The 13,217-nt window shown below is 45.4% G+C and overlaps 1 protein-coding gene across 3 annotated transcripts in view; it reads left to right on the plus strand.

Moving 5' to 3' along the window:
- prdm16 (PR domain containing 16) overlaps positions 1 to 13,217 on the plus strand; it is a 173,258-nt gene that overhangs the window by 80,842 nt on the left and 79,199 nt on the right. For all 3 annotated transcript variants that reach the window (XM_047579019.1, XM_047579035.1, XM_047579026.1), the window contains exon 3: positions 10,094 to 10,144. In XM_047579019.1, the coding sequence (XP_047434975.1) occupies positions 10,094 to 10,144 (51 nt within the window). The remainder of the gene's footprint in view (positions 1 to 10,093; positions 10,145 to 13,217) is intronic.

A 13,217-nucleotide genomic window follows, 5' to 3' on the forward strand; every position in this document is an offset into this window, starting at 1 on the left:
TCTCCCCACGTGCCTTAGGGAAAACACTGGTGTTATTATAGAAATCACACTGTTAAAGATTAATGTGGGCCTGGAGGAGTGTGTCATCGTTCCTTAACGACAGAGCCGAGACGCTGAATAAAGCCGGCACTGTGCTCCGTCCCTCAGCCCAAGGACAGATAAGTTTCCTCTCACCAATCTCGCCCCCTGCTCCCCCTCCTCTTTTGTCCAACGACTCCCCCTCTCTCCAAGTCATTCGTCAAAACATGGTTAAATCGGTCCAAAATCGAGTTCTTCCCTCTTATTTCTTTTCGTCTTCTTGTCTATTTTGATATTAAAAAGTGTGAAAAGTTGCATGCATCCTGGCTGTCCAGATATAAGAACAACAGAAAAAGGGGCCAAGGGGGTGTTTGCACACATATTCCACGCTGATTGCTTGTTAGATGACTAATGGAAACTCCCCAACTCCAAGTTGTGACCATGCAACTCCCCCCAATAAAGTCATCCGTCATCATCCCACAGACAGGCCGGACAGACAGACAGCTGTAAACCAGGGTTCAGAGACCAAAACAGCGCATCCTATCTGTGCATATCATGCCTTTGTTACACCAACTGCCAGGATGATGATAGGTCTACGCTAAAAAAATAAAACCGGTATCACAGACACTAGCGGCGCGATAGCGCTGATAAGAGTTTTTAACAGCTTGCGATGCCAACGATAAAGACCAGCGAGGTTTGATGAGTCTCAAGTCTGAGGTGTGCATATGGGACTTCGTATGCCTCGCTGAAGGTTTTTCCTGATAACGGAAGCTCTCGATAAGCCGGGGGGGGAACATCAATCTTAATGACAGAGATAGTCTCTGCTTCACACTAATAGGGTTGTAAAATACCGTCACCTTATATGGCCCAGCTAATAAAGTAATTTGTGATGAGCCCGAAGGTCAACTGACAGGATATTCATATTTCACCTGCATATCCGAGGCGTATTTTTGTCTCTGACAAAAAGTGTTTGGCAGCCTGACAATGATGGAGTGCTCGGAAGTGAGATGACCACCGATGCAACTGCCTTTAGTTTGCGAATCGTTGGAGCGGTTGAACTTTGGAATGACATGAGGTGTCTGTCAGATATTAAAAATCTACTTGGCAGCGTCTTTCACCACAAAGTCCACTGTTACTTCCGCCCGGCGCCTCGGGATCCGTGGCAGCATCGTATCATCGCTTTTGCAACATCGTAACCACGCTTCCTTTTGAAGTCCGAGACCATCCCTGAAATTATCAAAGTCAGTGACACTTCAGCTCAGGGTTTGATGTCAAAAACATCAGACAATGGCCTTTGTACAAGGGAGTGGGATTGCTACTTTATCTCCGCTCAATTATATCGTCTTCGTCCTCAAGGCCAAACTGTGCAGAGTGATGACGGAGACGCCGAAGATGTAACTGTATCGGTTGTCAGGCGGTGGTGAAACAGCGCGTCTCGTAACCTGTTTTCCACCTTAAGCCCAAACACACCGGCTTCGAGGCAGCTGAGAAAAGAGCACTGTAGTGAATCATGCGATTACAATGTTCTGGGACATTGTAGCCATCTAATCAATTTCATTAGTTGCATAAATCACGACAGCTTGACATTTATTGTGGAGGTGATGGGTTGATCCTGTGGACTTGGAGACAGCTCTTGGGGTGATAAATGTTGCTATCTCTTGAGAACGAGGATAAACAGTACGAGCACAGAAAGACGTGCGGGGGGAAAAAAAAAAATAAATAATAGAGCACAAAAGGCCCAAAGAGGGTTGCCGTGGAGCAAAACAGATTGGGAGCGAGCGAATCAATGAGCGCTGAATGGAGGATGATTTTTTTTAGCGCTGCTTCGGTGTTGCTCTTTAAATGTGTATTTGCGGTTTATTTATTTTCGTGTGAAGGCTCAATTTTGGCGATTTGCGGGACAAGTCAACATATGATCCAGCCATGATAGTTGCTGTTGTGTCCTTCGTTATTTTGTTGCCATAGCCTGAAAGACTGCAGAAGTTTTTATAATAGTATTTAGCATGCATCTAATTGTTCTTGGTCTTAATCGCTGGTGGAATAACAGACTCTGAAAAGGCCGAGTCATCATGATTTAGGGGCTATTACATGCGTTTGGCAATCACGTTAGTTGTCTTTTTTATTTTTTTATTTTTTACGTAGAGACTCTATGCAAAAATCTCTGGCCACCGTAGTTAAAGAAGCCATTTATAGGCAGTATCTCCAGACGGTATCTTTTGGCAGTAGCAGCCGCCCTAACTGCTCTGGTCTTTATATGTTTCCACCGTGTAAATAATCTGATCGGCCACCAAAAGAAATCACAAGGATAAACACCGCACCAGTTACAGTCCATTTGTTGTGCACAAGCGCTTTTTGTGCTTTATCTGCACATCACACTAAAAATAATACGCACGCTAATAGCTGCCATTACAACTATTAAGCTGCCATTATTATTTTTGGTATTTATATCGTGTACGTGCTTCAGTCAGCGGTAATTGCATTTGAATTCATCAAGAGAAAAAGTTTAACGTTTAACCTGTTGGTGGTATTTGAGAATCCCGAATGAATCGCGTGAACGCAGAAACAGAAAGGCACTCTCCGTTCCCACCGCTGACGTGTTTCTGTCAAAGAGAGGGCACGTTAAGCAGATGCGGTGCTCGGCGTTTCTCGACCGCTTCGGTTATGTTTGCTCACGTTGGTGCAGTTAAAACAACTGAAGGGGACTACCTACGACACAAAGAGTGACTTATGAACATAGCTGCACATTCGCTCCATTCACTCCTGTCCTGCTGATGACCTTACATCTAAGCTCCGTGTCTTCCGTGTAAACACAGAGGCCGTACCAGCGCAAAAAAAAAAAAAAAAACAGCATTGAGAAAATGAAGACAGGGTGAAGAACGCGGATGCTGACACTAGAGCGTCCAGAAGACGGACGGCCTCTGGGTGGCGTTTGATTATTGATCAGCGCGACCGTTACCGCTAATTGCAGCGTGTACCGTCCGTGGCGTGTGTGTAATTTGTCACGGTTTGATGCGCCGGATCGCCGTCATATTTCCAAAGCGCTCTGCCTTACGCATAAACAAACACACACTCTTACCCTTGAGCAGGAAATCCATGGTCAAGCCTTGTTTGTTTATCTGCTGGAGAAATCTCATCAGCGAGTCACTCGCCGTGATTTGGCCTCCTCAAGCATCGCCGTAATCACCGCGCACGGAGCTTGACCCCCGTATCAACCCCTCGAAAGCCCCGAAGAAAGCCCCCGCTTGTCCCAGGCACCAACCCGTATATACATGCACTTAGCCTCCAAGTCACTGGAGACTTTTCACTTCTATGTTTGGGCCCCGTGCCCGAGCCCCCTTCTATATGTGTGTGCGATCCAAAAAAATAGCGAGAAGCCACAGCATGGATTTTCAAGGGATCGCCGCCGAAAAATCCATGCCGCGGCTTTCCGCTAACACAAACAGCACACACAGATACTAACACAGGGACGTAGAAAAATGCGCGCTGTCAAGGAAAAGCTTGACTAACCCTCCGAAGTCGTCTCTTTTCCTCATTTCTTCACTTGCAGTGTCTAACATCTGTCCACGTAGGTCCTCGCGTCCGAGCCAACATATCCTTTCAGTGCGCATATTGGACGTATGAGGGAGAGAGGAGAAATGAAAAGCTACCAAACCCCCATGTTTATGTTGAAATATGCAAACGGTGTAAATATTTAGCCAGACCCCGATAAACTATATGCAATTTACTCGCCAGTTGTCAGTCGCCACATGACAATATCTCAGTGCTTGCTGTCCAGAAAAGCCCCGATGTGATGAGAGATCCCCCCCTCTCTGTGTTTCTGTGTCCTTTTCTACCTCCTAAAAGGAATTCCTGGTTTGAATTAGGCATTCATATTGGCACTACACGGAGGGGACAGACAGTGTGGTCTGGTATACGTTTCTAAATACACAAATTCAGTTTGCGAAGGGAAATGGAGATATGAACCATATGACATTGCTGAGCTGAAAAGGCCGCACCGGCTTTATGTAGCCGGTGAATGTAAACATTCATATATGCATTGGCCGCGTATGCATCTCGCTCAGCTGAAATGAAAAGTATCTGTGGCGTGACCTTTTATTCGATCTATATGCCCCCAAGTCAAGACCTTAAATCTTACTCCCATAACCTCTTGCTTAGTAAGAGGCGATATGTGTCACGGGAAGAATGGGAGATCATTAGAAATAAAGCAATATTATTTTTCTTCCGGCTGCCATGTGTCAATAAAACGCAGCCTTTATCAAAGTGGAGGGGGAAGACGCGATATATCATTATCTGAAAGGCATGCTACGGCAGCTGCCGATGCTGTGTAGGCAATCCTCTTAGGCCAAAAGGTAGGGTTATTTATTGGGCCTCAACCCTGCGGCTGTCACAGCATCTGCTAGCAGAAGATCTATCGGCGCGCCCTTATTCACTTATGATTATTACTGATCATCTGCCCAAATGGCTTATCAATAAAGCGGAGGCCAGGCAGATAATTTATCTGTACGGTTGTGTCGATATCAAGTTCAGAATCAACGGCCTTAAAAGGATAAGGGGCCTTGGACGTTGGGTGATGGATGGTCGTACAAGGCTCCCATGAAAATATGACCCTTTTAATAAATTTGTAGAACCGTGCTCTCTTCCTCCTCCCTCTACCTCCCTTTTGCATTCCTTTCTCTTTTTTTCGCGAAAGTGAGCTTCTTTCCCAAGGTTTGTTTGCTTAATAAGTGCAAACCTCAGTTTGTAACATCACAGAAATAACTTCAAAACTCTGCGATTGTCAGCGTATGAAGGCAAATATTGAATGTGCTCCCTTTGTGCCAGGTGTATGACATCTAGGCTGCGTGCCTGCGCAAGTCCCGTGAATCATACAGGACACTGCGATGATGAGACAAGCCTGTCCGGGGTCAATGTAAACCCTGCCAGGATATTTCACTATGGCATTTTCTTCATAAATCACACAAAGACTCTCAGGACATACAGGGTCAAAGCTCGTTCTGTAAATACCAGCCGCTTGTATTTGACAAGTGGCCGTGACTTTCCCGAGTCGCGCAATTGTTCTGAGTGTTTGCCTTCCAAATCTAACCTTTGTGCACTAAGCTCTATCTCACCAACAGTTCTCAGTTCCGTCACTGGCCGCACCCTGACCCATCTGGATGTAGGGTTGGGTAACAGAGTTAGCTTTAGCGCTACGTGATAAGTGTCGAGCAGATTTGATCGCCCTCATTTCTTTCGCACAATGCATTCCTTTGGCATCAATTTCCTTTGCTTTTACCAATGAACTGTGCAATTTTCCCACATTAGGCTTCGAACCAGAGTGCAGATAACAATTTGTAATCACTGATTATATTCTTATTATCTTTTGTATCAAGTCAGACAGAAAGATCAGGAGCAAGGGAGTGAAAGTTTCCTATCAGCAGCGCCCTTGATGTTTGCCTTGGCCAAAGCACCTAAGGTCTTCCGCTTATTAAAGTCATCATATTCAATCTGATGGACGCCCAGTTTCCTGGTATTTAGCAGCGCAAATTTCTAGCCTGCTTCCTCTTCTCCTGCCTCAGTCTTCCCACTTCCCTGCTTAAAGTTCTGCGAGCAGCCTCATTGTTAAAGCATGTTTTTAAGACGTTGTGGCCCTGGTCTTGTTTTGAGTCGGCTGTCAAAGCCCCTATCTCTGGGAAGTCCCAAAATAGCCACATTTTACACCCTTTTAAAGAACGCGCCAGAGAAAAGACTTGGAGCGACATGCAGGCACTATCTGACTTGATGCTAAAAAGCACACTGAATCAGACGTGTATCCTTAGCGAAGCGGCCTCTGCCAGGAATGCGTAAAAGGTTTGTTATCTGGGTTTCCAACAGATAGCAGGAGACCATAGAGGGGGGAAAAAAAGCACAGGAGGCTTGTTATCCCTGCTTCTTTTTCTTCCTTTTTTGGGGCAGTCGTGTCGTTTCATTGATTGTGAAGTGCTCCAATCAGATTTGCCAGTATCGGGGAGTCGCAGGAGTCAGATCCATTTGTTGTGATCATGTTTGACATGATGGTTAGCTCCTTTTCTAAAAGGTTCAAGCTATGAGAAACAGGACCTCCTTTCATTTTCTGTCTCTTTGTTTTTCCTCCTCGCTCCCCGACACAAATGCACTTTCTCTGCAGTTTATTATTCAACACGACCCAAAAGTGAAAGACCGCATCCTCTCCCATCTATACGTCTTAAAAGATCAATAGCCCATCCAGCGTTGCCACCACAATGACGCTTTGTCAAAGTGCCAAGGAGCTGCAAAAGTTCCCAATAAATGCGTAGCAAAACTTTCAATTTGTGGCTTTCTTGGTGTGGCTCTTGCAGCCAATGGGTTGTCAGTCAGGGCCCCGGTTCAAAAAGCCCTGAGGTTTGTTTGCTGCTGGTTCTTTTTGGAAACTTGTGGCTTTGTGACATCCGCAGCCATCCACTGGGCTGTGTTGGAGTATTGCCTCATATTATCCAGGGTTGAGGAGAATTGTTTTTGGCAACAGAATGCTAACATTTTCCTACGGTGCAAACCTCCAAGTGGGGGCCTCTTCTTCTCCTCACGCCTGCGGACGATGATGAGCAAGCTTTTTGAGGTTCTCCTCTCTTGTGATCGCTATGGTTACTCTCCCAGCCTTCCCATTGGTGCGTTTTGTGACTGAGGCGTACGGGCCGCCGTTTCACAGACGGGGCTCTTCACGCAAAAAAAAAAACGGCGCGCGCGCGACCGGCCCCTCGGCAGAAACCCCTCGCGGGGAATTTCTGCTGTTTTTTTTTTTCATATTAAACGAGCTCTGGAAATAAACTGGAGGATTTTCTCTCCGTCATGTGTTGCAGGCTGTGACATTCTTGTAATAACAATGAGGCAGTCCACTTGCTGAGTGTCTCTCCTCACGTCGTGTTTTCTTTTGTCCGCGTGGTCATCATGGCATGTCAATACGAATGGTGTTAAAGTGGTGTTGAAAAACCCCTGACTCTATCCAATAACAAAAGCTGCGCTATGAAACACTAATAACGACGGGGTTTTCCCTCCTGCCCTGGGTAAAAGAACACACCACAGACATGGTGAGATATACACACTCTCGCATACGCAAACGTACACACACGCACACACACAGTTACGTATATTCCTAATGAGGGTCTGGACAGCTCTCGGTGGAAGGATTCTGCAGGTGGCTGCACTTTCATCAAGCCACGGCTGGATTTGTTTATGTTTGAGGTCATACGGGCCAGAGAGAGAAGTTTGTGTGCCCAGACACACATTTATACACTCTTTCTAATTACCCTCACTTCGGTGTTTTCTCTTTTCCACAAGACATATTGACATGTCAGCATTCAGCGGGCTAGATACAGAACAAATGGACAATTTTACCCTTCTCTGTGTAGTGGAAAACGTATCCCCGTCGACATAGGCCAGTCTGTATTTGGACCTGTCTCACCGACGCGGCGTAAAAGTCACTTTGAGATGACGGTGACACGTGCAATAAATCATCGCCGCGCTAGTCAGCGGCCAATCACATTTTCCTTCCCTAATTAATAGCTTATTTATTTGTTTGGCTGGCTCCTGCTGCAGGGCTGGAGTGCTCCGTGTGTGTGTGTGTTTGTCTGGAGCGAGTGTCGGCGTGTACGCGTGAGTGTGTGCGTGTGTGTGCATAAGTGCTGAAAGAGCATCTCCACCTGCTTTTTTGTTAAAGTTATTGTCATCACTGCACAAGTAGTCATTTTATTCTTTCATTATAGTAAAAAAGCAACAAACCCAGATTCGGCATCCAAAAGCAGGAAGCTTCACAATTAGTGTATTTTTGATGATGAGCTCCTTTTTTTTTTTTTTTTTTTTGGGATGTAAAAGTGAGGTTTGGACGATGGAGCGCCCACACAGCCCCGACCCCCCACCTAAAGCTGAAAGACATTAAGGCATCAGTAAAAACCACTCATGTCTGCATGCATGTCTTCTGGAGTTTTAGGTTACTCTTGCACAATTTGATACACACACATATTTACACTTGGCATGTAGCGGCGCAGAGCAGAGGGAAAGTCCAGAAACTGTCCTACAGTTGCAGAACGCCTGGTAGCATTTTAGGTGACCCAGCCAAGCTGTTGGTTTTGTAAACTGTTGCAGCTGGTTCGGTGCATTACAAGAAACGGGAAAGGCCTCCCCGCCCCGCCCCTCCCCTCACCTCCCCCCTCCCCTCCCCTCCACCCCAACCTCTCTTTCCTAAACACTCTCTATTTCACTGTCAATTGTGTTTCCATGTTTAAGCTGCACAAGCACTATTATTATTTTGTTTTACTTCTCGAGCAGATATATTAACCGAATTTATCTTTTCCCCCTAGTAATTGTCATGCTGAAATCCAACGAATAAACAGTTCTTGCATTAAAGGATTATACAGTGTATTCCGCAAAATAAATAAAACTCAGCTGAACAGCAAATTCAAACAAATGTGCGCAGAAATTAAAGGGCCTCGCGCGCTTTAGAACGCGTTTAACTCTTCGCTTACAGCTTTTTTTCCGCGTGCACCTGCGTGTATGAGTTCGCGGACGCAAAAATACTTTCCCCGAACGCTACACTTTACCGCTCTACTTTGCACGTTTTAAAAAACAAAAAACAAAAAAAAAACAGACGCGCTCCAGTTACGGGCCGAGCGGATGACGCGCTCACCGTTGCTTTGTCTCTGGAGCCGGTTTTCAGGAACAGGATGCGTCTGTAAAGGTTTAGATGATGTGTACAGTAAGTAGGTTGAGAACACTGTCGTAAGTATCTGCGGTGTAATTACTACCATTCGGTGAGGCTTAGAAACACATCCTTTGACAGCTTAATGTAGGAAGCCATTGTGGGCCCGCGCGCACATGGCCCATCTGGTTCGCTGTGAAGTTAAGGGGGAGAAAGAAGAGGGGTAAACTTCTGTGTGCTACTATGCTTTTAGATAACCGTTTTCTGTTCTATTCAGGGGAAGAAAAAAAAAATAGTCCCGAGGACTATGCGTGAGTGGGCACAAGCTAAAACTCCTCATACACACATGCGCTCATAATCACTTCCTGTGAAGTGAGGCCTTGTAGAGAAAGGTGCATAAAAGAAGCTGCTGTGTGCCAAAATTCAAAGAATAGCCCCACAGTTTCCATGGGAGATTCCAGAGCAGATAAATGTCTCTTTCCCAATCGTGGTGGGCCACATTGGTTAAGGAAATACAAACTTTAATATGTCAGCTCTAATATAAAGGCGGCCAGTCTTGCCGCAACCCACCAACAGCACGCCCACTGTTAAAGGGCAGATAGATAGGATAGGGAGCAGGAAAAGGAAGGCTCAGATACGCTCAGAGTCTTTGCTTCGGGGAGTATTATAGGCCTAATTTCATCTTAACTCGGTAAAGTGCTGCGCTGATCTCCCCCCCCCGCCCCCGCCCCACCCAGACCTGCTCTGAAAACAGTCTGCATCACTTCTGCGATCCCTCGCCTGGCGTCAATGGGCTTCAGAGCGGGACAGAAAGAAACAGACGGACGAGGAGAGGCTCCGTGTGAAACGCCCTCTCATTGCCGCCGCGCTGCCCCATCTCTTCATCATTCCCCCACTTCCTTCATTTCCTCTGGCAGACACTGGGAGCATTCTACCACCCATCTGCCCCCAGTAAATATTGCTTGAAGGCTTAATTATACACACACTCGCCGCCACACGTACACACACACACACACACACACACACACACACACACATTCGGCCGCGGTGAAATTTCCTGCAACGCTGGAGCAGAGAATTAACGTCAAATGGGGGGCATTCATTCATCAGAGTGTGTGTAGTGTTATGTTTGCTTCTGTGTGTGTGTGTTTTGGTGACCTCTCGGCCCATTATTATATCCCCGCGGTCACATTTGTAGCCCAGAGGCTCTGTGCGATGAACCGCGAACGCCCCGCGCTCTTGTCTTCGAGCAACCGAAGGCCTTTGAAGAGCTGGAATCAATATTTCCTTTTAATGCTTTTTATAAACAAATTCTTCCCAATCAACATCAGATGACGCCCGATCTCCCGTATCGCCGCTTCATTTGGCACCAAAGGAAAAACTAAATATGTGTCCTTTTGTTTTTCTCAGCAGATGATGAATGACCACGAAGATGACTCTCCTGACAGCTGCATCAAAAAGGTAGGATGATCGTGTTTCGTTGTTCCTCTTACAAATTGCCTTTTCTCTGGCACAACGACCGTCTTGATGCTTTAGCCGATACATCAGAGGTATCTGGTGGGAAAGTGGCATTTCGATCCAATCACAAAAATGCACTCCTATCCTTTATCTAGCTCTAAAATACCTCCATGCGTGCACCTCCGATTACAGATGTGAGACTACATTCACTTTTAAAACGATATTGTATCTGGTAAAAAACAACAACTGTAAAAATCCCTCTGCAGGCTTGTTTACACTTAACAAATCTTCAGCATATGTGTTTTAAGTCGTGCATTATTTATTAGTCTGTTAGCAGCGAATAAGCTCCGCGTATCAGACAGGGCTGTGACCCGCAGTCTAAACCCTTTCCTCCCTCAAGTGACAAAAACACTCTCGCAAACTCCGTGACACCGACACATCTCATTGTCCAGTCACTGACCACTTTATGAGGTGATGAATTTATCGAGTTGACTGGGCAGTTTGTTTTTACGGCCAGTGTCACCGGGTCAAGGCGGAACAGCACGAGGGTTCATGTCCATCTAATGGTCCATGAAAGAACAATGGCTGGTGCAGAGGAGGCACTCTCTCTGAGAGATTACTGAAGCCGTGCAGGCGCAGCTCCGGCCCGAGTCGATGACACGAGCTTAAATCGATGGTAGAGAATGGGGACGGCTGTGGGTTGAGCAATATGTTTATTTGGCAAATCCGGCCACTGACATTGTATGTTTTGTTTTTATATTCACAAAAAAAAAAGAAAAAAGATGGATTGATAACACCATCAGCACGAGCGCAATCAGTAACGTTTATTTATAGCATTGTGAACTGGCGTTTATTACGTAACGCGACTCACGTACCGGCTGACGTTGTTAACTCGTCTAAGACTTTGGTCTTATCTCAGATGACAGGACGGTAACAACATCAGTAGCAGAGCTGATGGCAGACTCCTTTTTCAATATGGCAGACCGCTTTCCAATACAAAGTCCAGCGCCCTGATAAAAAGCAGCGCGTGAGCCGAGAGAATGCGGGTACTCCGGCAGGAACGGCTCGCCGGCGAACCTCACTAGATGTATTTCACTTAAAATCTTTCTTGCTGTAATTTAGAATTATGGCCAATTTGGGTCGTAGAAAAACAGAATCACTTAAATTCCCTCATTTGCATGTCAGGTCAAGGGTCTTATTGCGGCACCTTCTATAAACAGGCTGGCAGGCATGTAAATCACAGACTGCCCGGTTGATTTGAAATCCTACATTAGTCAATGAGCTTATTTTAAGAGTTGACCGCAGGTGGTTTGGGCTGTTCCGTGTTCCCCACATGTTCGTACAATGTGGAAAAACCTACTTGGTTTTATAAACTACCTAACCACCTTCCACATAAGAGTGGCCCATGCACTACATTCTGCACACTCTCACACGCACACACACACACACACACACATACACACAAGCGCGCGGAGTAGGCGCGCACGCACACACGCACCGATGGGGGCATGAAGTTGCAGCTCACGCAAAATGACGCACACGCACACACGCACACAATGCTTACCTACACTGCATAAAATCCAAACACACGTGCACGCACGCAAAAGGGGAAAAAGAAAAAAAAAAAAAACACACCGGCCACATCTCATTATGCAGAGTGTGAGTTGCGGTGGGCCCTCGTCGGGGCGGCGGCAGACCACATGCCTGTTATGAATATGAATGAAATTATGCATGAGCCGTTCCTTATGACATGACTCATTCATCCACACGCAGTCGCACACCAACACGGGCGCACGGGCAAAAACACTGACTACTACCCGCCTGCACCGTGTCATTACCATCGCCATGCTTGATTAAGGCAGAATGTTAATTGAGGTGAGCCTCGTGAATAAACTAGTTCATTGCTCGAAAGGTGTGTTTGCGTGACTGCGTGTTAGCGGGCCCTCGTTTGTTGCGACGCGCCTTGCGTCGTGGCAAACAGAACCGGTGTTGTGTTTGTGTGTGTGTATTTTATGGAGAGATGCGCATCCATGTGCGAGTGCAGCATGAATTAGTGGGAGGTGTACGCCGCGGTTTTAAGCGCTGCAGTCACAGAGTGTTTTTTAGAGGCGGCAAATTGGCAGAGTCTTGGACAAAATGGATGAATGAGATGAAAGGGAACTTCCTTTTTGCTCCAAAGTTCATGTTGAGCATATAAAATCTCTTTATAAAGCGCCAATTGAAACACAGTGAATGAGATTAATATGAACAAAGTAAGGTTAAAACTAGTTCCAGTGAATATGAGACGCACACTTTTAAAAGAAAGAAACAGTGAAATAAAATAAATGAATTTAAGATTCGATTTATGGTAAAATCATGTTTTAGTTTTCGATTTCTCAGTACATGCACATGAATCATAGAGATATAGTGAAAAGACCCTTTTGTCCTCATAACAAGATACTAGTTGGTGTAAAAACACGATAGCGCATCATAGTGGATTCATTCTGCAACTGATCACGTAATAAAGGAGCAAAAATGTACAAAACCTCATAGAATTTTACAGTTGAAACTTGTTTATTTGTGTTTCTTAACTTTTCTAGTCTAATACGACGTGCAAATGTAACAAATTCCATCAATAGCAACGAGCTATAACTTCACTAATTAGCAAATACTCGTTTGAGGACATTGGGAATTCATTATTTGCAATTCTGTATTTGCATGTTCTGACTTTATTATAATATACAGTGAAATAATCCCCATGTCCACATATAAGGACGTGATTTTTTTTCCCCCAAAAACTACCCCCTATTCAAAGACGATGCTTAGTTTTTATAGTTCTTAGGTCCAACTCATTCCAAATACCTTGGCGAAATAAAAAAATGCATCAGCTCAGGCCTCATGAGGTTAATGTCTTTCCTTCTTATTTGCATATAAAAGTAAAGCAAGCATATTATTGTAGCTTCCCCAGTCCACTTACTGAAAGCTGCCCAGAGCTGCTTTAACAGCTCTACCTGTGTGTATATAAATATATATATATTTATACATGTGTGAAGTTTAAGGCCTCGGGTTCATACCCTCTCCCCTCGCTGAGCCATTT

The sequence above is a fragment of the Mugil cephalus genome, chromosome 1 (genome assembly GCF_022458985.1).
Source record: "Mugil cephalus isolate CIBA_MC_2020 chromosome 1, CIBA_Mcephalus_1.1, whole genome shotgun sequence".
NCBI lineage: Eukaryota > Metazoa > Chordata > Actinopteri > Mugiliformes > Mugilidae > Mugil > Mugil cephalus.